Here is a 26572-nt window from a genome sequence, read left to right as displayed (position 1 = left end):
TGGGCCCAGCCTCGTGGGTCACACGCACGTGGGCCTGGCCCCCAGGAGGCGGCATGGCAGGAGCTGGAGGCAGAGCGGGCCCAGCTGCAGAGTCAGCTACAGCGGGAACGGGAGGAACTGCTGGCCCGGCTGGAGGCCGAGAAGGAAGAGCTGAGTGAGGAGATTGCCGCCCTGCAGCAGGAGCGCGACGAGGGCCTCCTCCTGGCCGAGAGCGAGAAGCAGCAGGTTCGTGAGCCCTGCTGTGGCCTCCACTGCTGCCTGAGGGGCCCCTGTTCTGGGGCTGGTCCCCGCTCAGCCGCCCAGCAGCTAGGAGCTAGGAGTCCTTTTCTGGGCCTCGGTTTCCTCACCTTCAGGATGGGGGAGTTCAAGGGGTGTTTGTGAAGCGTCGCTGAGACCCCTGTCCAGCGAGCGGGCCCGGCACGTGGTGGGGGCTTACTGAGTGGCAGCCACAGTCATGACACCGTGAGCATTGTTCCAGAAAAGCTGACCCACGTTCTCCCATCCCTCCTCCCACCCCAGGCTGGGCATGGCGTCCCCATGACCGCCTCTGAGCAGTCCCCGCGAAGCCCACATGCAGCAGCTGACCCTCCTCAGAAAGAACTAACTCCTGACTTTCCCATAATGTAATGGAGACAGGGCAGACTGCGTCCATCTCCTCTTCTCACCTGCTGCGTCACCCTGGGCAAGTCACTTTACCTCTTTGAGCCTCAGTAGCCTCATCTGTAAAATGGGAATAATGAAAGGCCCTGCTTCAGGATGTGAGATGTCCGAGTTGTATCTGTGTCCAGGTTATTGTTACTGCTGTTGTACCCTTTCCTGGGGCTGCCGAGGGGGTGAGCCTGCACCTCTGCCCTGGCTCCACCTGTGGTGGCCCAGTCAGGTCCCCGAGCCCCCAGTGGGCACATTTCCAAGGCCAACGTGGGGGAAAGGCCCAAGCATGCCCCCCAAGACCACCCAACACCCCGAGCCCTTTGCTCCCTGCCTCTGCCCAGGCCCTGTCCCTGAAGGAGTCCGAGAAGACGGCGCTGTCAGAGAAGTTGATGGGGACGCAGCACAGCCTGGCCGCCATCTCCCTGGAGATGGAGCGACAGAAGCGCGATGCTCAGAGCCGGCAGGAGCAGGACCGGGTAGGCCAGGCGGGGGCGGGCGGGCCTCCATCAGAGCCGGGGTTGGGGTTGGGGGGAACACAGCCCTGCCCGAGGGGGACACGTGGCTCTGCCCTGGGGGCAGCATCCAGGATGTCGGCGGAGCTTCACCCTTCCTTGGGAGTCCCCATTGGAGGGAGGTGGCACGGCTCTGCCCTGTGAATCCCCTAGTCTGAGGGAGAGACCGGCTACGTGCATAGCACTTGCCAGGCGTCAAGGGATCAGTAGAGGGCCCGGCAGGCCAGCGTGAGGGGCCGTGTCTAGAGCCTCAAATGGACAGTTCAGTTGGCGCAGCTGGGCTTAGTGGCGGTGGGGGTTGGGAGTGAGGGGGAGGAGGACACGGCAGTGCCAAGTCTCAGGAGCCCGTGTGTCCTAGAGCACCGTGAATGCCCTGACGTCCGAGCTGCGGGACCTGCGGGCCCAGCTTGAGGAGGCTGCCGCGGCCCATGCGCAGGAGGTGAAGAGGCTGCAGGAACAGGCCCGAGACCTGGGCCGGCAGCGGGAGTCCTGCCTGCGTGAGGTGAGCTTTCTGCCCGTCCACCCACCCGCTTCCTCCTAGGCAGTGCAGCCTAGACACCGCTGGGAACCCAGAAGCGTGTGTTCGAGGACAAAGGAATGCATGAAAGGAAGCAGGCGACAGGCGTTAGGCGTTTATTAAGTACCTGCTGGGTACGTGTGGGACTTGGGCTCTCACAGAGAGGCTGGGCTGGGCGTCCCTGCCCTCTTGAGGTTGATCCACAGGATGATCTTTTTATTTATTTTATTTTATTTATTTCTTTTTTGGCTGTATTGGGTCTTCGTCGCTGTGCGCGGGCTTTCTCTAGTTGCGGCAAGCGGGGGTTGCTCTTTGTTGCGGTGCGCGGGCTTCTCATTGCAGTGGCTTCTCCTGTTGCGGAGCACGGGCTCTAGGTGCGCGGGCTTCAGTAGTTGCAGCATGCAGGCTCAGTAGTTGTGGCTTGTGGGCTCTAAGAGCGCAGGCTCAGTAGTTGTGGCGCACCGGCTCAGTTGCTCCGCGGCGTGCGGGATCTTCCCGGCCCAGGGCTCGAGCCCACGTCCCCTGAATTGGCAGGCGGATTCTTAACCACTGCGCCACCAGGGAAGTCCCACAGGATGATCTTGATTGATGTTTATTTCAGGCCAGAGCACCGCTGACTCCAACATGCTTTGCCCCAAATCATAAGTCACACCTGCAGTCCGAGCCGCTGCAGAGGGATGGGGCAGGTGCCCCGTGGCCAGGGAGACGGGGATGGGCTCCTTCCCACCCAGCTTGAGTGGGCCCCGGCCCCCGTATGTGGACCCCCGCTGTCCTCACAGGCAGAAGAGCTTCGGACCCAGCTGCGCCTGCTGGAGGATGCCCGCGACGGGCTGCGGCGGGAGCTGCTGGAGGCCCAGCGCAAGGTGCGTGAGAGCCAGGACGGCCGTGAGGCCCAGCGCCAGGAGGCGGGTGAGCTGCGGCGCAGCCTGAGTGAGGGGGCCAAGGAGCTCGAGGCCCTGCGGCGGTCCAACGAGGAGCTGCGGGTGGCCGTGAAGAAGGCGGAGAGCGAGCGGATCAGGTGGGGTGACACGGGGGCTCAGCCCCCAGCCCTTCACCGAGCCTCGTCCTTCATTCGCACTGAATGTCATCCCAGGAACTAACTTCACCCCCCAAGGTTCTGGGGAAATCGCGCAGATGGGGAGTCTCTGCCCTCGAACCAAGCCTGGACTTGGTTTGTTTTAGGTGACTGTCCTACCTGAAGGAAGGGGAATGGTGGTCGCAGGCAGGGTTGGGTCCAGGCTCTGACCTTACCCACTGGCATCACCCTGGAGACTAGCGTGTGTCGCTGGTCCACCTCTCTCAGCCAAGGGCCTGATCCACAGCCCTGGAGGGCTCAGCTCAGGAGAGGGCCACTTTGCAGGCAGCACTGGGGGAACCTCTAGGCCAAGAGCTTGCCAGACCCACTCCGGGAATCAGGGGAAGGGACCTTTGTGTAGGGCCACTCACCTACTCTTCCAGGACCTGGGGCTACCTCTGCCCTCTGCCCTCTGCCCCCTCCAGCCTGAAGCTTGCCAATGAGGACAAGGAACAGAAGCTCGTGCTCCTGGAGGAGGCTCGGGCGGCTGTGGGCAAGGAGGCTGGCGAGCTGCGGGCTGGGCTGCAGGAGGTGGAGCGCTCGCGGCTGGAGGCTCGGAGGGAGCTGCAGGAGCTCCGGCGGCAGGTAACACCCCTGGGCAGTCGCTGTGTGCGCTGGGCCACAGCACCCCCTTTTGGGAGCCGAGGTCCCTCATAGGTAAAACCAGGGCCCTGAACTATAACACGGCTTGTTGCCTAACCTTGGTATTAATGGATGGGCTTTGAGGAATCCTCCGACCCTGAAACCGTGTGTGTGTGTGCGCGCGCGTGTGGATACATTTGTGTTCACACTCGCTCACATTTCTCCAAAGACGGGGTCTGGGGCTCTTGTCCAATCCTCAAAGGAATCTGTGAACAACAAGAGGTGCAGATCCCGTGAACTAGGTCAGGAGCTGGCAACCTTTTTCTGTAAAGCGCCCAGTAGTAAATATTTCCAGCTTTATGGGCCGTACGGTCTCTGTTGCAGCCACTCAACTCTGCCATCGTAGGGAGGAAGCAGGTCTGGACGGTACCTACATGAGTGGAGTGTGTTCCATTAAAACTTTGCTTATGGACATTGAAATTTGAATTTTATATACTTTTTTTTATGATTTAAAAAAATTATTTAGGCTGCATTGGGTCTTCTTTGCTGCGTGCGGGCTTTCTCTAGTCGCGGCGAGCGGGGGGCTACTCTTCGTTGCGGTGCGCGGGCTTCTCTTGTTGCGGAGCACGGGCTCTAGGCGTGCGGGCTTCAGTAGTTGTGGCACGTGGGCTCAGTAGTTGTGGCTCGCGGGCTCTAGAGGGCAGGCTCAGTAGTTGTGGCGCACGGGCCTAGTTGCTCCGTGGCATATGGGATCTTCCTGGACCACGGCTTGAACCTGCGTCCCCTGCGTTGGCAGGCGGATTCTTAACCACTGTGCCACCAGGGAAGTCCCCTGAATTTTGTATACTTTTCACGTGTCGGAAATATCGTTCTTCTTTTGCTTTTCTTTCAACCATGTAAAAATGAGCCATTTTTAACTACTTAAAAATGTACAAACCATCCTTAGCTCAAGCCCTTACAGAAGCAGATGACCGGTGGAATTTGGCCTGCGGAATTTTGGCCTGCAGTTTGCAGAGCCCTGAACTAGATGATTTCTAAGCCCATCAGTAACAGCAAGCATTTAACAAGTGCCTGCTGTATACTGGGCACTGCCCTGGACACTAAGGGCTCAGGCTTTCCCGCCCTAGAAGACCCGGCAGAACAGGAAACAGCCCCCTTTGGCACCCAGGCCCTGCCTCCCCAGAGATATTGCAGTCTGCATAACAAATCCCCTCCACCTCCCACCGATGTACCCCTCTACCCGGGCCCCCTCCCAATGGGCTGAAGTCCCAGGAAACATTAGGAATCCCTGAAAGGAACTGTGTGCCAGGCTCTTGCTGGGTGTTTTGTGTGCTGTAGCACGTTTTCATATTCCCTTTGCTGTAGCACTGTGGGGTAAGTAGGCCTCATCCCCCTACCTGCTCCTCTGGGGAAATAGGGGCCTAGAAACATACCTTTGATTCTGCTTGTCTGAGATCAAATCCCAGTCTGCTGCTTATGAGCTGTGTGACTTTGGACAAGTCTCTTCACCTCTCTAAGCTTTCGTCTTCATGTCTGTTAAAGAGGGAGAATGTTAGTACTTACCCCGTATTGAGTTAATATGAGCAAAGTGCTTAGAACAGAGCTGGACACATGGTAAACACTCCATAAAGGTTAGGCATCATCGTAGAGGTGAAAAGTGACCCAGAGTTCCTGCCCTGCAGAACTCCTAGGGGTTCAGCACTCCCTACCTCTACTCTCCACGATAGGTAGTTATGATTAGGTGGTATATTGAGGTCATTGGTGCCCAGGTGCCTGGTGTGGCTCAACCAGGGTGGAGTTATCAGGGGCAGGCTCCCAGTGGATTGGGGTGGTGTTCAATGTATGTGCCCCTAGAGCAGTGGGTCCCAAATACCCTCTGTGCCCGGTTTGGACTAGGCAGGGTATAGGGGCAGAGCTGAAAAGGCTGCCATTGGAGCCTGCGGGCACTCTCCAGTACCCTGGGCTAGAAGGGGCTGTGGGTGCTGAGAATGGGTCCTAGGTCCTGCCTGTGTCCACTCTTTCTCACAGATGAAGATGCTGGACAGTGAGAACGCCAGGCTGGGCCGGGAGCTGGTGGAGCTGCAGGGCCGCGTGGCACTGGGCGAGAGGGCAGAAAAGGAGGGCAGACGGGAGGCCCTGGGCCTCCGACAGAAGCTGCTGAAGGGCGAAGCCAACCTGGAGGCTGTGCGGCAGGAGGTAACTAGATGGTGGGCAGACTGCCTGGAGGAGGAGGATCCTCGGAGGCAGCCAGGCTGCCCTGGGCCTTCTCCAGTGAGAAGCGGTGGGGACTCCAATGCTGGAGTCATTCTGAGAGATCACTGCCTAGGACTGGTCCCTCTTCCCCACTCCTTGAGATTCTTCCCCAGGTATAATAATAACAATAATAACAACTGCAAGAGCTGTGTAGTGGGGGTGGGGGAAGTTTTGTAGACAGAATCTTGTTTGATTCTCCCAGCAGCCTCATGATGTAGGTATAATTAGGCCCGGTTTACAGAGAGAACCAGACACTGGGGCTCAGAGAGGTCAAGGGATCTACTCAAGGTCACACAGCCACCCAGGTCTGTCAGACTCCAAAGCCTACACTCTTTTCACTCTGTGTTTTCTGGCAGTGAATCTACTGTGCGACCTTGACTAAATCACTCAACCTCTCTGTGCTTTAGAGCACTCATGGGATAGAGGCTAGCACAGCAGGGGATGTATACCAGGTCCTTGTGTAGGTCTTGTCATCCAGGAGGTGTTCGTAGATGGTTTCCAGTGAAACTGATGACCGTGAGAGGTTGACTCATTCTCTGAACCAGAGGGGTAATGTGTGAGTGTGTGTGACCATGCACTTCACTAGTAAATAATTTTTTAGTACCTCCCCTCATTGTGTGATTTATTGATAAATTATGTGTACCGAGAGGCAGTGTGGCCTAGTGGTTAAGAGAAAAGGCTCTGGAGCCAGGGTGCCTGGCTTTGAATCCTAGCTCTCAGTTTACTAGCTGTGTGGCCTCCGGCAAGTTACATAACTGCCCTGTGCTCAGTTTCCTCATCTGTAAAATGGAGATGATTTATAGTGGTAATTAGAGTTGATTTTTTTGAGGGGAAAGTACTTAGTGCTTGGCACTAATAATTCCTATCTATGTAAACATTAGCTGTTAGCTTATTACTAATAAACTGTGTACACTGCAAGGCGTATACACAGAAGGAAGAGGTAAACGAATTCTAACAGTTTCCTTCCATACTCCCATGATGTTCCTGCATCTCCTGCCTGGGTGGAGACCATTAACGAAACAGGAGTTCTGCAAGCCACTTCTGGGCCCGTGGGCTCCAGGCTGAGCCTGGGAGGATGGGTGTCGGGTTGAGGGGCGGCCTTGCTGACCCCCACCTCCCGGCCTTGCCCCCTCACCCCAGCTCCAGGGAGCCCAGCGGAAGCTGCAGGAGCAAGAGGGCGAGTTCCGGACCCGCGAGCGAGGCCTGCTGGGCTCCCTGGAGGAGGCGCACAGCGCCCAGAAACAGCAGTTGGACCATGCCCGCAGCCTGGAACTGAAGCTGGAGGCCGCCCGGGCCGAGGCTGCAGAGCTGGGGCTGCGACTGAGCGCGGCCGAGGGCCGGGCTCAAGGCCTGGAGGCCGAGCTGGCCCGCGTGGAGACACAACGGCGCGCAGCGGAGGCCCAGCTGGGGGGCCTGCGCTCAGCCCTGCGCCGGGGCCTGGGCCTCGGTGGTGTGTCCAGCCCTCCCCCGCGGCCTGCGCCCGTCTCTCCTAACCGGAGCGCGCCTGTTGGAGGTGAGAGAGCTCGGTGGAGAAGGGGAGGGTCAGTAGGCGGGCCTCGAAGAACCTCCGCCCCTTCTCTCCGCCCCCATGTCCAGTTCTGTCCCGCCTACGAGGCCGCCCTTGGCCTGGCCCGCCCCGCCCCTCTTTTGATGACCAGTCTCAAACCCCGCCCCTTCAGCTAGTTCCTTGCTGAGACCCGCCTACCTGCGCCCCCCACCCCCCTTACATCACTTTCTGGCCCTTCGCTGGGCCACGCCCCTCTTGAGCCCAGTCTCAGTCCTGCCACTCACCCAGGCTGATCTGCGCACAACGTAGCTTGTTTCTTTTTAAAGGGAGTAGAGAGGGTGCCGCTTTTTTTTTTTCCATTGAAATATAGTTGATTTACAATGTGGTAATTTCTGCTGTATTGCAAAGTGATTCAGTTATACATGTATATACATTTTTAAAATATCCTGTTCCATTATGGTTTATCACAGAATATTGAATATAGTTCCCTGTGCTATACAGTAGGGCCTTGTTGTTTATCCGTTCTATACATAATAGTGTGCATCTGCTAATCCCAAACTCCCACTCAATTCCTCTCCCACCCCCCTTTCCCTTTGTCAGCCACAAGTCGGTTCTCTGTGTCTGTGAGTCTGTTTCTGTTTCATAAAAGTTCATTTGTGTCATATTTTAGATTCCACATTTAAGTGATTATCGTATGGTATTTGTCTTTCTCTTTCTGACTTACTTCACTTAGTATGATAATCTCTAGGTCCATCCATGTTGCTGCAAATGGCATTATTTTATTCTTTTTTATGACTGAGTAGTATTCCATTGTATGTGTATACCATATCATCTTTTAAAAAAAAAAAACAAAATATAGGGCTTCCCTGGTGGCGCGGTGGTTGAGAGTCCGCCTGCCGATGCAGGGGACACGGGTTCGTGCCCCGGTCTGGGAAGATCCCACATGCCGTGGAGCGGCTGGACCCGTGAGCCATGGCCGCTGAGCCTGCGTGTCCGGAGCCTGTGCTCCGCAACAGGAGGGGCCACAACAGTGAGAGGCCCACATACCGCAAAAAAAACCAAACAAACAAAAAATATTTATTTATTTATTTGGTTGCACCGGGTCTTAGTTGTGGCAGGTGGGCTCCTTAGTTGTGGCTTGCCAGCTCCTTAGTTGTGGCAGGTGGAGTCCTTAGTTGTGGCTCCAGGGCTCCTTAGTTGCGGCTCGCTGGCTCCTTAGTTGTGGCACACGAACTCTTAGTTGTGGGATGCATGTGGGATCTAGTTCCCTGACAAGGGATCAAACCCGGGCCCCCTGCATTGGTAGCGTGGAGTCTCATCCACTGCGCCACCAGGGAAGTCCCTGTACCACATCTGCTTTATCCATTCATCTGTTGATGGACATTTAGGTTGTTTCCATGTCTTGGCTATTGTGAATATGTGCTGCTATGAACATAGGGGTGCATGTATCTTTTTGAATTATATTTTTGTCTGGATATATGCCCAGGAGTGGGATTGCTAGATCATATGGCAACTCTATTTTTAGTTTTTTGAGGACCCTCCATACTGTTTTCCATAGTGGCTGAGGGTGCTGCTTCTTAATGCCCTTAACTCCTCTGAGTCTTTGAGTCTCCACCCTTGCTAATTGACCCCTGCCCTCTCTCCATCAGCACCTCATCCTCTTCATGCTCCTGTCGCTGGCTCCACACCCCTCCGTACCAGACCTATGGCCCCCATATCTACCCCAGAAAGATACACACTCAGCCCAACCCTTTCCAGGAACTTCTTCAGAAGAGATCCTCCCACCCGCACCTGCTCCCAAGGCCCAGGGGATGACTCTGGGAGAATCAGCACTGTGTTTCAGCGGGTGCAAGCAGCCTTTTAGGGAGCATTCATCTTGTCTCGGCCTGACCCCAATCTCACCTTGATTCCTAGGGCCTAGAATAGAACCTGTGGAATCTTAGAACGGTGGGAAATTTCACTATGAGATATTGAGTTGTTGCCTCTTCAAATCCACGGATTTAGCCCCAGGATTGCATTCTTTCATTCAGTTCCGCTATTTATTAAGCACATACTATGTGCCAAATACAGTTGAAGCACTGGGGATGGAGTGGTAAACAAAACTGACAAGCATTTCTGCTTTTATGGAGCTTATGGTCTAGGTATGGGAGTAGCAGACAATAAAAGTGCTATATAAATTAAATATAGAATGTATTGGGTGGTGGTTTGAGCTGGAAAATAGGTAAGGAAAAATAAGTCAAGGGATATTGCTGGTGAGAATGTAAAACGGTGCAGCCACTTTGGAAAATAGTTCGGCAGTTCCTCAAAAAACTAAAACTTAGAATTACCGTCTGACCTAACAACTCCACACCTAGGTATATACCCAAAAGAATAGGCACTTGAATAGATATTGTCCACCAGTGTTGGTTGTAGCATTATTCACAGTAGCCAAAATGTGGAAGCAACCAAAGTGTGAGTCGGCAGGTGAATTGATCATGTGATACCATTATTATTCACCCTTGAAAAGGAGTGACATTTTGATGCGTGTTACAACATGGGTGAACTTTGACAACGTTATGCTAAGCGAAATAAGCTACTCACAAAAGGACAAATATAGTATGATTTTACTTATATGAAATATTTAGAATAGACATTCATGGAGACAGGAAGAGTTTAGAGGTTACCGGGGGTGTGAGGAGGGGAGAATTAAGAGTTATTGCTTACTGGTTACAGAGTTTGGGGTTGTATTAGTCTGCCAAGGCTGCTGTAACAAAGTACCACAAACCACTTAAACAACAGAAATTTATGTCTCAGGGTTCTGGAGCCAGAAGCCCAAGGTCAGGGTGTGACAGGGCCATGCTTCCCCTAAAGGCATTAGGGAAGAATTTGTCCCAGGTTTCCTAGCTTCTGGTAGTTCCTTGACTTATGGCAGCATAACCCCAGTCTTCACACGGAGTTCTCCTTGAGTGTGTGTCTCAATTCCCCCTTTTTGTAAGGACACCGATCATACTGGATTAGGGCCCACCCTACTCCAATATGACCTCGTCTTAACTCATGACATCCATAACAACCCTATCTCAAAATAAGGTCACATTCTGGGTATGGCAGTTAGGACTTGCAACATACGAATTTTGAGGAAATGCGATTCAACCCATAATAGGGGTGATGGAAAGGATTTAGAAACAGTGGTGATGTTCACACAACAGCGTGAGTATAATTAATGCCACTTAAAGGTGGTGAGAAAGGCATATTTTGTTATATATATCTTATCACAGTAAAATTGCTTTTTTTTAATGAATTTATTTATTTTTGGCTGCGTTGGGTCTTCGTTGCAGCGTGTGGGCTTTCTCTAGTTGCGGCGAGCGGGGGCTACTCTTGGTTGCGGTGCGCAGCCTCCAGTTGTTGTGGCGCGCGGGCTCAGTAGTTGTGGCGCGCGGGCTCTAGAGTGCAGGCTCAGTAGTTGTGGTGCACGGGCTTCGTTGCTCCGCCGGTTGTGGGATCTTCCCAGACCAGGGCTCGAACCGGTGTCCCCTGCATTGACAGGCAGATTCTCAACCACTGCGCCACCAGGGAAGCCCCAGTAAAATTGCTTTTGAAGCTAAGGCCAGGACGGGGGCTAAGGTGTCCCTGTGGGAGGCAGGAAGAGCCTCGCTGAGGAGGAGGTGGGGAAGGGAAGGGTGGAGAAGAGACTGAGGGCAAGTGGAGAAGTCCTGAGTGGCGGCACCCCTGTCCTGTGCACAGCAAGGGCCGCAGTGCTGCCGGAGTGTAGAGAGCAAGGTGGAGAGGTGTGGGACGTGAGGCCGTGGGACACCAGACCTGCTTAAGCGGTCCTTGCAGGCCGCCACGAGGGTACCGGCTTCACTCTGAGGGGAGGGAGGCAGTGGGTAGACGTCCCGCTCTGGGTCCTCTGGGTGCTGATGGAGCCGTGGGGCTGGTTGGGTGTCACTGCTAAGGCCGACCCCCGTCCTGCTGTTCTCATTATTGACTTCCAGGTGCTGTCCCATCTCTGTCCGCCCTGTCCCCTCCCACCTCGTCATTGCCCATCATCTCCCAAGCACAGTTCAAGTTTTTCTGCTGGGAAATAGGGGCACCTGGGTTCAAATCCCAGCTCTGGATCTTCCAAGCTTTGAGACCAAGCAAATCACTTAACTGCTCTGAGCCTGCCCAGCCTGTGAAGGGGGGAAGTTGGTCCTTACCTCTCAGGGAATTACTGTGAGGATTAAATGAGATGATGTAGGGAAAGCATTGGCCCAGTGCCTGGCACATAGTAAGTGCTCGTTACAGGGAGGTGTCGAGGGGATGGAGTGTCCATCCTTGGACTGGGCCCAGGGGATGCAGCCCTCATGCGCTTGTGGTCTGGATGGGAGAGGCAGACATCGGACCCCCATGAGGGTGGGATGAGCTCACCCTAACCCAGCCTGGGGTCAGGGAGGCCTCTGAGGAGTGTTCTTTTTTTTTTTAAATAAATTTATTTATTTATTCATTTATTTAATTTTTGGCTGCATTGGGTCTTTGCTGCTGCACGTGGGTTTTCTCTAGTTGCGGCGAGCGGGGGCTACTCTTCCTTGTGGTGCGTGGGCTTCTCATTGGGGTGGCTTCTCGTTGCGGAGCATGGGCTCTAGGCGCTCGGGCTTCAGTAGTTGCGGCACTCAGGCTCAATAGTTGTGGCTTGCAGTCTCTAGAGCACAGGGTCAATAGTTGTGGCGCACGGGCTTAGTTGCTCCGTGGCATGTGGGATCTTCCCGGCTCAGGACTCGAACCCGTGTCCCCTGCATTGGCAGGTGGGTTATCAACCACTGCGCCACCAGGAAAGCCCCTGAGGAGTGTTCTTTACACGTAGGGACGGGCCAGGCAAAGAGAAGCCATTGAGAGAGAAGGCAACAGAAGGTACAAAGGTCCTGGTGCCTTTGTAAGAGGGAATGTTCTAGAACGTGGGAGCTGTGGGTGATGTGAAGTGGCCAGCTTGTCAAGGGAGAGGGTGATGCTGGTGGGGGTGAGCGACAGGTGATGGCAAGGAAGCTGGGCTTGGTTCTGAGGGTTGGAAGGGCTGGTCAAGGGTTAAGCAAGAGGCTGAGGGGACCCAGTTTGTGCTGTGGGGAGCTCACTGGGCTGCCGGGCTCAGCAGGGATGGGCGAGATGCATTGGGAGCCTGCAGGCATCAACCAGGCAGGAGAGGCCTGTGGCTCCTGCATCCCCGAGCGTGTCTCATTCTCTAGGAAGTGGGGAAGAGCTCAGCAGCCCCAAGCCCTTGGAACGCAGCCCTGGGTCCCAGCCACCATCCCCAGGACCTGCCGCCTCCCCGGCATCTCCAGACCTGGACCCGGAAGCAGTGCGGGGGGCCCTCCGGGAGTTCCTGCAGGAGCTGCAGAGCGCCCAGAGAGAACGGGTGAGGTGGGGCGTGAGTGGCTGCAGGGGGAGCCCCGTGGCCCAGGGCCCTGTGAGGGGCCGCAGGTCGTCCGAGCAGGTCTTCCCTTCCCCCCAACATTGGGGTTGCAGGATGAGCTTCGGGCCCAGACGAGTACCCTGAGTCGCCAGCTGGCTGAGGCGGAGGCCGAGAGGGACAGTGCGGCCTCACGGGCAAGGCAGTTGCAGAGGGCTGTGGTTGCGAGTGAGGAGGGTGAGTCTAACCCTCCGGGTCCTTGCTTTGCTCTCTTGTGCCCTTAGCAGCTGAGGTGGGAGGCTATGGGCTTGGCCTGAGCCACTCCTGCGTCCCTGGCCACCGTGGCCTGAGCGGGCTGTCTCCTCTGGGGCCTCCTCCCTGGTCAGCCTCACCCCGTGTCCAGACCCACGGACCCCCCAAGGGCTCAGAGAGGCAAGCCCTGCAGTGGGCGGAGGGCGAGCCTGATTCAGGTCTCAGGCTGTGTGCCTGGCCGGGCCTGACGGAGCTGGGCGGGGGCCGCAGCCCAGCGCAGCGTGGACGGGCGGCTGAGCGGGGCCCAGGCCGAGCTGGCGCTGCAGGAGGAGAGCGCGCGGCACAGCGAGCGGGAGCACCGGGCTGTGCTGGACCAGGTGGCTGCCCTGGAGAGGGGCCTGCAGGCCACCGAGAGCGAGCTCCGGGCCAGCCAGGTAGGCAGGAGCTGAGGGCCAATGGGAGAGGGCGGCGGGGTGCGGGCGATCTGTGTGCGCCTGAATGGACGTCTGTAAGGCCTCCTGTGCGCACCTCTGTTCTGTCTGCCTGGGTCTGCCGGCACCCACTGACGTGACCAGCCTGTGACTTTCTCCAAAAGCACGTTCAGATTTCATCATCTTGTTCCATATGAGGTCATTAGGCTACAGAAGAAAGAGCCTGGGCGGTTGCAGCTCACAGACCTGGGTTCAAGTTCTTGCCCTGCTGTGTGATTCTCGCTTTCCTCATCTATAAAAGGGGGAGAACAGTAACTCTCTCCCAGAGACGATGCACGTGCACCCTTAACGCATAGACAGTGCTCAGCGGACCTGTTTCCTTCATCTCTGTGTAGCCACACCACTGGTGTCTGGGGGTTTTATGTGTGTTTGGGAGACGTGTGTGTGTGTGTGTGTGTGTGTGTGTGTGTGTGTGTGTCTGGGGCAGGAAGCACAGGCCCTGGTGGTGACAGTCCAGGCCGCCGAAGCCTTGAGCCCTTCTTGCAGCCGCAGATTCCCCCCCTCCCCTTTCCTCCTCTGGCCCTCCATGCCTGTCCCCACAGCCCACCCCAGGCCTCTGGCTCCAGGCCGAGCTTGAGCTGGATTGTTGTGTCTGCGGCTCCGGCTCTGGCCTTGGGCCCAGCCACAGGGGCCGCTGGAGGAGGCCAGGAACAAAGCTGGGCAGGAGCCAGAGTGGGGCTGCTGGGCCCAGACATGGCAGGGTTGGGGCTCTGAGCAGGGTGGAAGTGGGGCAGGCCTGGACGCTGTTGTAATAACACCCCTTGCCCCGTCCTGTCTCTAGGATGGTGACAGGAAGAGAAGGACCCCTGTCTGTCTTCCTGCCCTATCCCCACTCCCCAAGTCTCCTTCACCAGCTGACCTCGCATCGGGAAGGGAGGAGTATCATCCCCTAAAGCCCAGGGCTCCTGCCCGACTCAGCTCAGGTCCCACATGCAGCTCTGGGCCCGCCTCTGGAGAGTGATGCAGCAGAGCAGGGAAGCCCTGGAATCTGCATTTTTACACCTTCCACCCTCACCGCCCTGGGGCTCTGTAAACACCCAGGTTGTGGCGTCCCTGGACCGATCTGGTCCCTCGACCACACAGAGGTGAAATAGGGCCAGAGAGCAGGGACGGAGGGATGAGCCTGGATCACACAGCCTGTGAGACTTGGGCAAAATTGGAAAGTGCTCTGGGATCCTCAAGTCACCCTGTGAGCATGTGGGGAGACGGAGGCCCCAAGAGGGTCAGGGGCTGGCCCTGGGTCACACAGCAAGTGGTGTCTGTGACCACTTCCAGGCTGCTCCCCACTTCCTCCTAAGGGTCCTGAGGGATGTGGGAGGCGTGGGGTGGGCTGCACAGCTGGGGCCTGAGCCCTGTCCCACCCACAGGGGAAGATCAGCAAGATGAAGGCCAACGAGGTGAAGCTGGAGAGCGACAAGCGGCGTCTGAAGGAGGTGCTGGATGCCTCTGAGAGCCGCAGCGTCAAGCTGGAGCTGCAGCGGCGCTCGCTCGAGGGGGAGCTGCAGCGCAGCCGCTTGGGCCTGAGCGACCGGGAGGCCCAGGCCCAGGCCCTCCGGGAGCGGGTCGACTCCCTGCAGAGGCAGGTGGGTCCCCTCCCCTGACCTCAGGCCCCTCTTCTGCATGCCCTGTGCCAAGTGCGTTATGGGGACTCTGTTTGATCCTCCCAGCTACCCTGCGAGGCAGGTATTATCATCACCCCATTTCACAGATGGGCGGATGGAAGCTCACGGAGGTGACGTCATTGCCCAAGATCCCATAGCTAATAAGAGGCAGGGCCAAAATGAGAATTCGGGACTGTTTGTTGATGGAGTCTGCACTCATAGGAGGCATGTGGGACCAGTTAGAGACATAGATTTCACTCATTTTCTTTTTTTTGCCTTGGCCGCCAGGAAGCTCAGCTCTAACTGGAATGTTCAGTAGCTCTGCTAGCCCTACACTGTCACCCACCTAAGTCAAGAACACAGAAAATCTCAGGGTTGTGGTGGTTACCCTTTCTTCTCCATAACAGGGAGGAAAGGGGAATGAGAACCGGCAGAAGACCACGGGGTCTGGGACAGCCAGGTTGATGGCATTCTGTGTGAGGGTAGTTAACTGGCGGTGCGACCGGGCCCAGGTTGTAGTCACCTGAGCCAGTGGGAACGCATGGGAACAGTATCAGTGAGAAAGGCCTAGAGAGAGGTGGCAGGGGCTTGGGTTAGGCACACCTGGACCGTCCTGTCTGTCTTCCCACCAGGTGGCAGACAGTGAGGCGAAGGCGGGGACTCTGCAGCTGACGGTCGAGCGGCTGAGGGGGGCCCTGGCCAAGGTGGAAGAGAGCGAGGGGGTCCTGCGGGACAAGGTGCAGGGCCTGATGGAGGCTCTGACCCAAAGCAGCGCCAGCCTCACCAGCACCCAGGACAAGAACCTACACATGCAGAAGGCCCTGACTGCTTGTGAACATGACCGCCAAGTGCTCCAAGTATGGGGGTTCCAGGGTCTGGCTGCGGGCGGGCCCAGTGAGAGTTAGCCTACAAAGGCAGGCTTGGGGGCCCTGGTGGAGAGCTGACCCTTGGGACGGTCAATAAGAGCTGCCTTTGAGGGAGGGGTGGGCCCAGTAAGAGCATCAGCCAATGAGGGGAGGCTCTGGGGGGAGGTGGGATCAAGCCTACTAGGACAGGCTGCAGGACCCAGGGGCAGGCTAAGGGAAGAGCTGGGGTCTGAGGGCTTCCCCACCTTGTGTAGGTCAGTGGCTAGGCTGTGGGCCAGGCCTGCTGTCTGGCTTACTCTCCAGGTGAGAGGACTACCTGTTTAATGGGCTGTGAACCTGGCCCGGAGGTCCCGAGTAGAGAGGAGCCCCTTGCCTCAGGGCTCCCAGGACAGCCTGGCACCATCAGCCCTTGTCCCGCAGGAACGGCTGGAGGCCACGCGGCAGGCGTTATCCGAGGCAAGGAAGCAGAGCAGCTCCCTGGCCGAGCAGGTGCAGACCGTGCGGGGCGAGCTAGCGGACCTGGAGCTGCAGCGGGCGGAGTCCGAGGGCCGGCTGCAACAGCTGCAGGAGGTGAGGGCCAGGGTGGCCCTTCCGTTCCCAGGACCGTGAGGCCCTCGGCGTCGGGACCTTCTCACCTATCTCCACCTTATCCCAAACCTAGGCCCAGCCTCCTGTGCGGAAGCATGGTTCACTCAGTCCATATCCCCATTATACAGATGGAGAAACTGAGGCCCAGAGAGAACTGTCTGGCCTCGGGTGACCATTCCCTGATGTGGGCCTCATAATAGCCTTACCTAGAAAGTGGGCCTGGCAGGCTGGCATCATCATCTCCAAGCTTCCGATGCACACCCTGAGGCCCAGGGGGATTAGGGACTCGCTGGCTTCTGCTGCAGGCGCTGCGGCAACGGCAAGAAGGTGAGGCTGCGGCCCTACACACGGTCCAGAAGCTGCAGGATGAGCGGCGGCTCCTGCAGGAGCGCCTGGGGAGCCTGCAGCGTGCCCTGGCTCAGCTGGAGGCCGAGAAGCGGGAGGCGGAGCGCTCAGCCCTGCAGCTGGAGAAGGACCGGGTGGCCCTCAAGAGGATGCTGGACAAGGTGGGCTGTGTCCCTAGGGCCCTCCCTTCACTGCCTTGGGTCCCAGCCCTGGTTGGTCCCAGCTGTGTGTCCCCAGGATGTGGGGGCTGCAAGTCCCCCCGGCCCTGCTACCTGTAACCCAACACCCCTTTCTGAGCTGCTCCCACTTCCTGGGACCTCCCTCCTTCCCCGGGCACCCTGACCCCCTCCCGCTGTCCCCACCTAGGTGGAATGGGAGAAGCTTCGCAGTCACGAGGACACGGTGCGGCTGAGCGCAGAGAAGGGCCTCCTGGACCACACGCTCACAGAGGCTGAGTTGGAGCTGGCCGAGGCCCGGGGGCAGATCCAGCTGCTGGAGGTCTAGCCCCTGCCCACCCAGCCCTGGACACGCTTTCTCTCCCCAGCCCTGGGCCCAACTCCACCCCCACAGTCCACGAGCCCAGAGCCTTGGAGGGGGTGCCCAGAGCCAGGTCCCAGAGGGAGGGGTCCTCCCCAGAGTGGAGAGGAAAGAGACCTGTCAGCACACACGCCTGTGTGCTCACGTTGGTTGTGGACGTGAAGAGCTATGAGTGTATGTGAGAGTATTCTTGCGCATGTAGCACGAATCTTGTGCATGGATGTGGCATATCTAAGTATTAGGGTTATATCTGTATCTTTGTGTACAGGTCTCTTCTTGTATGTAGATGTATGTAAGAGTATTGGGCTTTTGCACATATGCATGCATCCATGTGAACACAGGTTTTTACATGCTTGTTTTTATCTATCTTATCTATCTATATCTGTATACACATATGGGCTTGTCTCTGTGTTTGAATATGTCTGTGTGTGTGTGTGTGTGCCTGAATGGGGGTCACTAACTACCCTGACCCAGGATTTGCAGGCCAGGAGGGCTGGGGGGTGGGAGAAAAACAAGGGTCTCTCCTACATCCCCTGCTTTGCCCCAAGGGGCCCTCAGGCTCCCACCCCAGGGAGGTGCCTGACACCCTACGGCCAGAGGCCTGACCCGTGGGCCCTCCTGCAGGCCCAGGTGGCAGCACTGCAGCAGAACCACAGCCCAGCGCGGCTGGAGGTGGATGAGCAGCGGCTGGAGCTGCAGCAGGAAGTGGATCGCCTGCGCAGTGCCCAGGTGCAGACGGAGCGCACCCTGGAGGCGCGGGAGCGGGCCCACCGGCAGCGGGTGCGTGGCCTGGAGGAGCAGGTACTCAGGCCTGGTGGGCTCTGGCCCTTCCCCAGGGGGCGGCAGCATCGGCAGGACTCCCCCTTCAGGAGGCTGGGCCAGGATGGAAGTGTGGAGCTGGGGGAAGGGGGCGGAGGAAGAGGAGGGGGCGAGGGAGAGGAAAAAGTGGGGGCAGAGAGAGGGCTGGCAGTAACCTTTGGGTATAAGTGGTCAACGGCACCCATAACTGAAACGGTCCGGGCGGATCTGTGCTGCTATGAGCCACGGCTGGACACAGGGGCTCAAGTGATGTCACTGGCACTCAGTCCCCTTGCCACGGCTCCATGCCCGGGCAGACTGTCTCCCCGGGTGGCACAGGTGGCCTCAACAGCTCCAGCCTCGGGTTATCCTAACAACCCATGATCCCAGCGGAGAGGGGGGCCCTTTTCCCTGATATCAGCAGCACAAGTCCCAAGGATGAGCCTCATTGGCCAGCTGAGACCGCAGGCCCCCTCGTGACCATCTCTGCCCTGATCATGTCTGCAGGGCAAGGCTGCTTTCGTAGGCCAGGCCTGGGTCACAGGTCCACCCCTGGAGTCCAGCTAGCTCCAGGCCTGGCCTAGTGGTGAGAGTGGGGATGGGTGGCCCCCAAAGAGAGGCCGAGCAGTCTGGAGACACCCCACTGCTCCATGGAGCAAAATGAGAAGGGGAGGAAATACCCTGGCTCTTAATGACACCTGGTTTTTCTGAAACAGGCAGCACTGGGTCCCTTCTGGTGTCCTTCCATCAGTCACACCCCACCCCCGCCGCCCCGCTTTTTCTGAAACCAGGCTGGGGTCCTGGGCTGGCCCTACCGCCTCTTTCTTCTCCAGGTATCCACACTGAAGGGACAGTTGCAGCAGGAGCTTCGAAGGGGCTCAGCTTCTTTCTCCCCTTCCTCCGGCCCCCCAGAGAAGTGAGCACCTTGCCGGCGGGCACCCTGGAGAGCAGCCCCGTGGCCGGGACGGGACAGGGGAGGGGGGACTCCGGCACCAGGCCAGACCCGGCAGCGCCCTCCCAGCCTCGTCAGAGCCGGCCACCCTCTGTGGGCTCCCCACTCAGTCCAGCCCCCTCTCCCCCAGGATGAGCCCGTGTAAGGTCCCCCAGGACCAGTTTGAGGTCCTCCCTGAGTGTCTGAGCCAAAGCCAGGGGTTGGAGAGACCTCCCCTGCACCTTGTCTCTGGCCAACCCTGGAGCACAGGTTCACAGGAAAGAGAAGGGATGTCCAGGCCTGGGGCAGGGGACCTTCTCTGGCTTCCCAGAGATCTCTTTGCCTTAGTTCAGAGTATTTGTCAGGAAATTCCTCAGAGTTCAGAGTCCCTGTATTTTTGTACCTTTTTACAATGTTAACTGTTCAGAACTGTTGTGTTTTTTGTAACAAGACGAGCCCATTTAAAAAAAGACGGTTTGTACAGATGTGTCCCTTTACTATTAATGTGCCTTCTCCATCTGGGAGACAGGAGGGGGGACAGGAGGGCCCTGGGGCCAGAGGGATGGGGTCCCCTAGTGGGTGCTCAGGGAGATGGGGGCAGTTTTTGAAAGGCCTGTGACGAAAGGTAAGGAACTTACCAACCTCACAGGATGTTGGGATGGGGAGGCCTCCAGGGTCCTGGGCCACCCACCCCATTTAACAGATGGAGCTGTTGAGGTTTGGGATGGGACGCAACCTATGCCGCTCGACTCTTTCCAGCTGAAGCTTTCTGCTCTATTCTCTGGCTCCTCAGGACAGGGCCCACCCTCTGGACAGTAACAGGCATTCCAGGCGGTGTGGTAAACAAGTGCAGGCCTGGGAGTGGATGTGGGATCTCGCCTTGGCTCCGCTGGGTGATCCTGGGCAAAGCCGCTTAACCTATCAGAGCCTCAGTTTGCTCCTCTGTAAAATGGGAATGTGCCTCCCAGGGTGGTTATGAGGAAGTACACACAGAAGATGCTCAGTGAGTGTTTCCAAGGAGAAATTCCATTCATCTCATGGAGTCCAGTGGAGTCAGGTTCCACCCCAGCCCTGCCACTTACCACTGTGGACCCTTGGGTGGTTTACATAATCTAGGCTTAGTTTCCCTGTCTGTAAGATGGGAATATTAACTGTACCCACCATATAGGCCTGGTTGGAGGGTTAAATAGGCCTGTGTGCTGAGCCTTCAGACAGAGCCTGGTCTCCATATGCTGGTCAGAGGGAGGTGTTGTAACAGCTTGCCCTGTTTCTGCCCTCTGAACTGCACCAGCCTTCCCTCCTGCCAAAGCCCTTGATATCAGAGTCCACCAACCTTGACCTCCTGCCTTCCACCCTATACGCTTCCACGTGGGCGGCCTCTCATCTTGCCTTGCACCCTTCTCTGGTGATGGGGCACTCACAGACTCACCAGGCAGCCCTGACAATGAGGAAGCTATATTCCTGAACCTTCTATTTCTGATACAACCCCCTGCAACACACACACGCGCGCACACGCACACACACACACCCTGGGGGCGGGGGGCAGTTGTCATGGCCCATCTTTCTGGGAAGGTCAGAGCTGAAGCTGGTGGATGAGGAGGCAAGGCCACAGGTCACTTGAACCTGCCCTTCTCCCGAAGGGGCCTGGTAGCCTCTCCGTGAGGACATGCAGTGTTGAGGCACCTGGCCATCTCCTCTGTGCCCTCGACCGAAAAAGCGACTCTGAATCTTTTGTAAAAACCTGTTTTTAATTTTGTATAAAACAAAGGTGGTCTATGCCCAGGGGCTGTAGGAAATCCAAGCAGACCAGCTGGGGTGAGGGTCATAGCCTTCCTTGGGGGTGGGGCTGGAGTGGGGGACTGTCCTCAGAGGGATGGAGAAGGCACATCAGGGGCCCAGGTCCCATAGAGAGGCCTGGGATGTCCCCCACCTGGGGGCGGAGACTGGAGCCCCCTTTGTGCCCCAAGGGTGGCCGCAGGCTGGGGGAAGGGCCTGAGGCAACCCCCGGCGCTGCAGCCACTAACATTTTACGGGATAAAAGGAACGTCTGGCTGGGGAGAAAAGCACCAGGTCAGGCAGAGCCTGAGGGCCCCAGATCGAGGAGGGTCCGGGGCTCGGGGTGCCAGTCCCACCCTAGCAGCCCCCGCAGCTCCTGGCACAGGAGGCTGCCACAGATTGGCACAGGCCGCTGCTGGCCATCACGCCACATTTGGAGAACTTGTCACGACACAGGTCAGCTGTTGGGGGTGGCAGGAAGGAGTGGGGGTCAGGGTGCGGCTAGGTGATGGAAACTGCTACCCCCGCCCCAACCGTGGTGATGGGGGATGTTCTGAGGATAAAAAGCAGCCGGGAGGGGAGCTCAGGATTCCCCGGAAGTGGCCCTGGATTGAACACATGTTTAATAAACATCAGATGGGGGGACGTGTGGATGGATGATGAGCGGGCATGGGGGCAGGGGAAAGAGGAGGGTGGAGGCCTTCCTACCTCGCAGGAGCTCCTCGTGGGCACAGACCGTGCGGACACAGATTTCCTTGTTGATGACATACACACGGCGGAGGCTGAGAGGGACAGAGGGACGGGGCTGGGAGAAACGTCAGCCCCATCCTCACCCTGCCCCACGGGAGAGCTGGAGACCCAGCCCCTAGGCCTGGGCTTAACCAGAGTTGAGCTCAACCTTGGGATTCACTAGCTTTCCCCACTCCCACGTTGCTGGCTGGAGCTGTGGTCCCCCTCGCTCCCCTGCCACCCCCGTCCCCCCAGTCCCTGCCTGTGCTCACCTGTAGAAGCAGACCTCGTTGAGACACTGTTTACAAGGCTTGTGTATGGAGTAGAGGCGGGTACACGGGTACTGCTCCTCGCGGCAGTCTGAGTGACAGGTGGGATCAGACTTGGGGGGGCTGCAGCTGGGGGCTTAGAGCTGGGTGGCAGCCCCCAACCGCACCCATGGGAGACTGGCTCTCAGGGCCTAGGTACCCCTGCACCCTCAGGCCCAGCCTAGACCTGCGTGCACACACCAACACATGCACACGCGAGTACTGTTAGACCTTGCGAGGCTGCCCAATTTTATCCAGTATATTTATACATATACAAATTCACAACCACGCTTGGAAGCATATATTCAAACACAAATCTATACCCGCACACAGTCACGAAAGTCCACAGCAGCCTCACAGGAGGTCCACACACTCACACGCTGAGCTGTGAGACAGGGTCCCTCACACACAGGCTGGCTCTTGGGCTCTTGGCCAGGGGAGGCCCGCTGAGCTGGCCTGGGCTTCCCGCCCCATCCTCGCTTCTCCTGCCTCTGAGCACCACCCTGTCCTGCCGCCGGCGTGCTCCCGCCCCGCCCCAGTGTCTGGGAGTAGAGGCCCCTCCTGAGGCTGCAGCCAACTTGGCCTCCAGCTGGGCCCAGGGGCAGGGGGATCTCCCAGAGCTGCCTCGGGGGTCCCTGGAGTTGCCAGCCTAAAGCAGGGGCACCTCTGCAAGCCCCTCACCCCACCATCTACCCCAGCGAGAGCAAAAGGCCTGGCTTTCTCTGTCCTCCCAGTGCCGCACGCCACTGCACCCTAACTTCCGGGGCCATGCCTCTGTCCCTCCAGTTGTCAGGAAGGTTCTTACCCAGAGGCCCAGGCTCCGTGGGCTCCGTCTCTACAGTTCCTGGTTCTGGTGTTGGGGGAGAGGCAGGCAGAGATCACTGGGACGGGTCTATTCAGGGCAGGGTGAGGTCACCTCTCCCAGCCCCGGACAGACCTCCCCACTCTCGGGGCTGGCTGGAGCTGGTGGCCTACCTAAGGTGGGAGCTGGGATGACTTCCTGTTGGACTTGCTGCTGGGACTGGAACTGAAACTGCTCCTCCGGGGGCCGAGGAGTCACCTCTGCAATGAGAGATGATGGAAGGGTCTGCTCCCCTCGCCCGCAGGCCTCTATGGACTCCCCACCCAGCTGCCCATCCTATCCTGCCCTCAGCCCTTTACCTTGATAATCATAGTAGTCCGGGTTGTCTGAAAATAAAGATGAATGTGCAATTGGTGGGGGTCAGGCTAGCCCCCAGCCCCAGGTCACAACTGAGCAAGGGACCATACCCCGAGATTCCCATCGCCCTACCACCCCACCTGATCCCTGGCTGAGCCATGCAGATCCAGGGAGCAGGGCTGGCGGGGAGGCCTGGGGGCAGACAAGGCGCTTACCGATCTGGTCGCTATAGTGGGTGTACTGGACGTGGTCTGGGAACGGAGGCAGCGGATCCAGGTCATACTGGCCCTGAGCCAGCAGGCCTGCTGTGGGGAGGCAAAGCTGAGGGGACATCCAGCAGGGAAGGGCAGCAGAGGCCCCAAAGCACTTCTGGGGAGGGTAGGTAGAGGTCCCTAGGGCAGGCCTGTAAGACCCTAAGATCCTCAACAGACTCTAGACCCATAGGAGGCAAACGCCTTCCTTGACCATAAAGGCCCTTATACTCCCTGGTCCTGTGTCGCCTCACGGGTCATATCCTGCCCCTCTCCCCCATGCCGGCCGCTGCCTGCCCCAAGGCCTTTGCACTTGACTCTCCCTGGGCCTGTCATCCTGATTTGCTTCTCCTCCTTCAAGTCTCAACTGAAATTTCAGCTCTGCTAAGAGGCCCTCGCTGGCCCACCCACACTCTCCATCTCGTTCTCCTGTGTATTCCCATCATAGCACTCAACATAATCTTTCACTTACCACATCCCTTCCCTAGACTGGCAGGCAACACCATGAGGGCGGGGGTCTGTCTGCCTGGTTCATCACTGTGTTCCCAGGGCCTAGCCCAGTGCCTGGCCCAAAGTAGGAGTTCCACAAATATCTGTTCAATTAATGGATGTTAGACCTGGCAGGGCCTTTGGGGTCCCCATTGATAACTCCTCACTTTGACTAACAGGGACTTCTCCAAGGTCAAGATTGTATAGGTTAGTTGGGCCCCAAAGCGGTCTAGAACCCAGGCCTTCAGACTCCCTGCCTTAGGGGCCTCCATTCCTGCACCTCAGCTCCTGGGAGGGTCAGTAAGTAAGAAGAAAAATGTGGATCCTGGTGTCTGGGCCCACTCTCCAGAATCCTGCCAGTCTGCTGCTGTGGAGGGTTGAGGAGGGGCCCAGGAGGTGCCTCTAGTCTTTGGGAGGGGTTGCCAGCTGTCTGTGGCCCAAGAGGTGGACGGCCCTGGGAGCGATGGAGCTGAGTTCTGGCCATAGGACACGACAAAAGCTTACTGCCAGCTCCCTCCCCCTACAAACTCCACTCCCACCCACATAAAGGGAGCCCCACACACCTAGGTGCCACTTACCAGGCAGGAACAGCAGGAAGAGGTAGGCAGCTCTCATGGTTACACAACGAGGCGGGCTGGACTGGTGTCAAGGGACAGCTGGAGGAAGAGGAGGGGGCAAGCTGTATCCCGGGCCACTACCCCAGGGCTGCAGAGCCCACTTCTGCTCCCCCGAATTCAGCCTGGAGAACGAGGGATTCGGAACAGAAGCCAGGCAGGTGGAGGGTCATGGAGTCTGGGCCCAGGGGGAGGGGACTACTTTGGAGGGACATCCTCTGTCCCTGATGGCCCACTGGGTGTTCAGATCCTAAGGGACTCGGCCTCCAACCTGGCTCCAAGAGCTGATCTTGACAAACAGACCCTACCCTGCCCTGCTCACTAAATGGACATTTCTAATCCTCTATCAGCCCTGCCCCTGCTCTCCTTGCCACAACCCATGCCCACCCTCTGGTTCAGCACTTCCCCAGGTGTCTAATGCACTGATCCTGACCCCAGGCCCATCCTCGGGACCCCAACCCTGCCCAGCCAACATCGAAGCCCAGACTCAGCAGGAAACCACATGTGTGCCTGGGCCTCAGGGGCCCCTGGGACAGCCAGGCCTGGGCAGGGCTCCCACCCCTGGAAGATTCCTCTTCTGCCAGGCCTCCAGGCCTCCCAAGACCTGGCTGACTTCATCGCACACTCACGAGACTGAGACTGAGGTCTACTTGTCTGCTGCAGCAGGAAGCACTTAGGGTGGAGTCTGAAAAGCGCCTCTCCAGATCCTAGAGGGTAGCGCTGAAGGGGACCGGGATGTCCCCCAACCTGACATTGTATGACAAGTGTTATGTGTGTAGTTTTTTGGGGAGAGGGCCGTGGTCCTTAGCTTTCACTGGGCTCTTGAAGTTCAAGAGCTCCTGGTTGAGTCTAGCCTCCAGTCTTTGACCCCACAGTGGACTTGGCAGAATCTACAGGTCCTCTTGTCCAGTCCCAGCTCAGTGCGGGGCAGCCCCAAGGCTGTCAGCCTTCTGCTAGGAGGGCTGGGAGAGAGTCCCCGGGCTCACCCGTCCGGAGGACCCCTGCCCTGCCACAACAAAAGGAGTTCTTCCGGATAGCTGAATGGAAACCTAACTTTGCCCCATCGTGCCTCACCCAGGGAGTCGAGGGAGAGGGGGAGGGAAGGGGCAGAAACATGGGCATCTTTCCCTCCTTCTGCCCAGTCCCGACGCTTTCGTGACCCGCTGCCTGTCTCGTACATTCAGCCTCTCACTCCCTCCTCAACCCTAGCTGCAGTCGATGGGGTGGGTGGGGATGAGGTGGGGTGGCGAAGGCGAGACCTGTGACTCAAGCTGCCCCACAGGCCGGGGACATCTGGCTCCCACATCCCCATTCTGAGCACCCTTGGCCTCCTCTTGGTGGGGGACTGAAAGGCCTGGAGCTCCCCACAAGGCCTCACTGTCCCCTACTTGCCCCCCAGGCTGGTGGCAGGCAGGCTAGCTGGAGCTGTCACCACTCAGGAGAAGGCCCCGAGCTGGGGAGGTTGGTTGGGGGGTGGGGGGTTCTTGGGTTCCCAAAGTCCCTCCTAGGCCTCTCAGCCCCCTGCAAGGAGTCTTTCCTCCCCTCGGAGGTTGAGCACCCAGGCCCAGGCTTATTGGGGGAAGGAGGGCTGGGCTGTAAAGAAGAGAGTCCCTGTGGCAGAAGCGGGTCCCTCCAGGGGATCACACCTCCAAGCACATCTAGACGACAGACTGTTTGGGTGTCGGGAGGCCAGGACCTGCCTAGGAGGCCTGTTCCTGGACCCTGGCTCCTTCCACGGCTGGGACGCCCCCTACCCTCTGTGTCTGGCGAGGAGGGGCACTAGCGGGGCCTCCTCCGGGCCCCCTGCCCCCACGCTCACTGACTCACTCTGCTGGAGGCTCTGTCTGCTCTAGAGGCCGGGCTGGGGTCCGGCTGGAGGAAACCAGATGTTGCAGCGCCGCACAGCTGGGAACAATCAACCACGGAAACTTGCTCGGGCGCGCTCCCTCGCGCTCTCTCGGTCTCTGATCTCTCTTTGTCTCTCCGCGTCTCTGTCCCCGCCGCTCCCGCCGGACACCCACACCCCAGCCGCCGCATTCCAACCTCCCAGGGAGAACAAAAGCCGCCCCATCCCCGACGCCCCCCAAATCGGGCTCCCCTCCCTTCCCAACTCGCGTCTTCCCCTCCAAACGACTCCAAACTTTCCAAGTGCCCTCTTAGCATCTGCTCAGACGGCCCGGACTCAGGGATCCCGAAAGGAAAGCCGCCCCCAGGATCGGGGACCCGCAGAGACCCGCACCCTCAGTACCTGGGGGCCCTCCGACGTCGCGGCCCACGACCCAGTCCCCCCTTGCGCCCCCGGCCCGGTCAGGCCGCCAGGCCCGCGCCTACCTGGCCGGGTCACTCCGCGGCCCGCTCCGAGTCCGCCCGCCTGAGCCGCC

At 58.2% G+C, this 26572-nt stretch overlaps 2 protein-coding genes across 11 annotated transcripts in view; one reads left to right on the top strand and one right to left on the bottom strand.

Moving 5' to 3' along the window:
- Positions 1-19340, top strand: part of CROCC (ciliary rootlet coiled-coil, rootletin) — a 48762-nt gene extending 29422 nt beyond the window's left edge. For 5 of the 7 annotated variants that reach the window (XM_029228628.1, XM_029228627.1, XM_029228626.1 and 2 more), the window contains 17 exons: positions 46-225; positions 993-1127; positions 1522-1665; positions 2460-2698; positions 3181-3340; positions 5366-5533; positions 6731-7103; positions 12293-12462; positions 12573-12693; positions 12979-13142; positions 14567-14782; positions 15433-15657; positions 16087-16236; positions 16560-16760; positions 16966-17097; positions 17761-17937; positions 18768-19340. In XM_029228628.1, coding sequence (XP_029084461.1) covers positions 46-225; positions 993-1127; positions 1522-1665; positions 2460-2698; positions 3181-3340; positions 5366-5533; positions 6731-7103; positions 12293-12462; positions 12573-12693; positions 12979-13142; positions 14567-14782; positions 15433-15657; positions 16087-16236; positions 16560-16760; positions 16966-17097; positions 17761-17937; positions 18768-18854 — 3042 coding nt within the window. In that variant the 3' untranslated portion in view covers positions 18855-19340. Of the gene's footprint in view, positions 1-45; positions 226-992; positions 1128-1521; positions 1666-2459; positions 2699-3180; positions 3341-5365; positions 5534-6730; positions 7104-12292; positions 12463-12572; positions 12694-12842; positions 13143-14566; positions 14783-15432; positions 15658-16086; positions 16237-16559; positions 16761-16965; positions 17098-17760; positions 17938-18767 lie in introns of those variants that run through there. The other 2 variants (XM_029228625.1, XR_003794443.1) reach the window with 2 other exon arrangements.
- Positions 19341-20611: 1271 nt separating this feature from the next.
- Positions 20612-26572, bottom strand: MFAP2 (microfibril associated protein 2). Of its 4 annotated transcripts, none has more exons than XM_029229668.1 (9): positions 26523-26572; positions 24156-24233; positions 23053-23142; positions 22840-22866; positions 22654-22740; positions 22484-22528; positions 21643-21730; positions 21350-21423; positions 20612-21246 (listed from the first exon to the last, which is right to left on the bottom strand). In XM_029229668.1, exons 2-9 carry the CDS (start codon positions 24190-24192, stop codon positions 21143-21145), a joined length of 552 nt encoding a protein of 183 aa, XP_029085501.1. In that variant the 5' UTR covers positions 24193-24233; positions 26523-26572; the 3' UTR covers positions 20612-21142. The 4 variants fall into 4 exon arrangements, with proteins under 4 accessions (XP_029085501.1, XP_029085500.1, XP_029085502.1 ...); XM_029229667.1 differs by having other exon boundaries at positions 20612-21102; XM_029229669.1 differs by having other exon boundaries at positions 20612-21102; positions 23053-23139.

This window comes from Monodon monoceros, unplaced genomic scaffold, assembly GCF_005190385.1.
Source record: "Monodon monoceros isolate NGI ecotype Baffin Bay Population unplaced genomic scaffold, NGI_Narwhal_1 Super_Scaffold_18, whole genome shotgun sequence".
NCBI lineage: Eukaryota > Metazoa > Chordata > Mammalia > Artiodactyla > Monodontidae > Monodon > Monodon monoceros.
Note: the sequence above shows the minus strand (reverse complement) of the source record. Positions and strands in the feature narration are given on the sequence as shown.

Excerpts from the sequence above, each read along its gene's own strand:
- MFAP2 (XM_029229668.1), bottom strand. The coding sequence starts at position 24,192 with ATGAGAGCTGCCTACCTCTTCCTGCTGTTCCTGCCTG. Across the intron at positions 22,741-22,839 it reads GGACTACTATGATTATCAAG|AGGTGACTCCTCGGCCCCCG; the intron begins GTAAAGGGCTGA and ends CTCTCATTGCAG. Across the intron at positions 21,731-22,483 it reads CACGGAGCCTGGGCCTCTGG|ACTGCCGCGAGGAGCAGTAC; the intron begins GTAAGAACCTTC and ends CCTGTCACTCAG.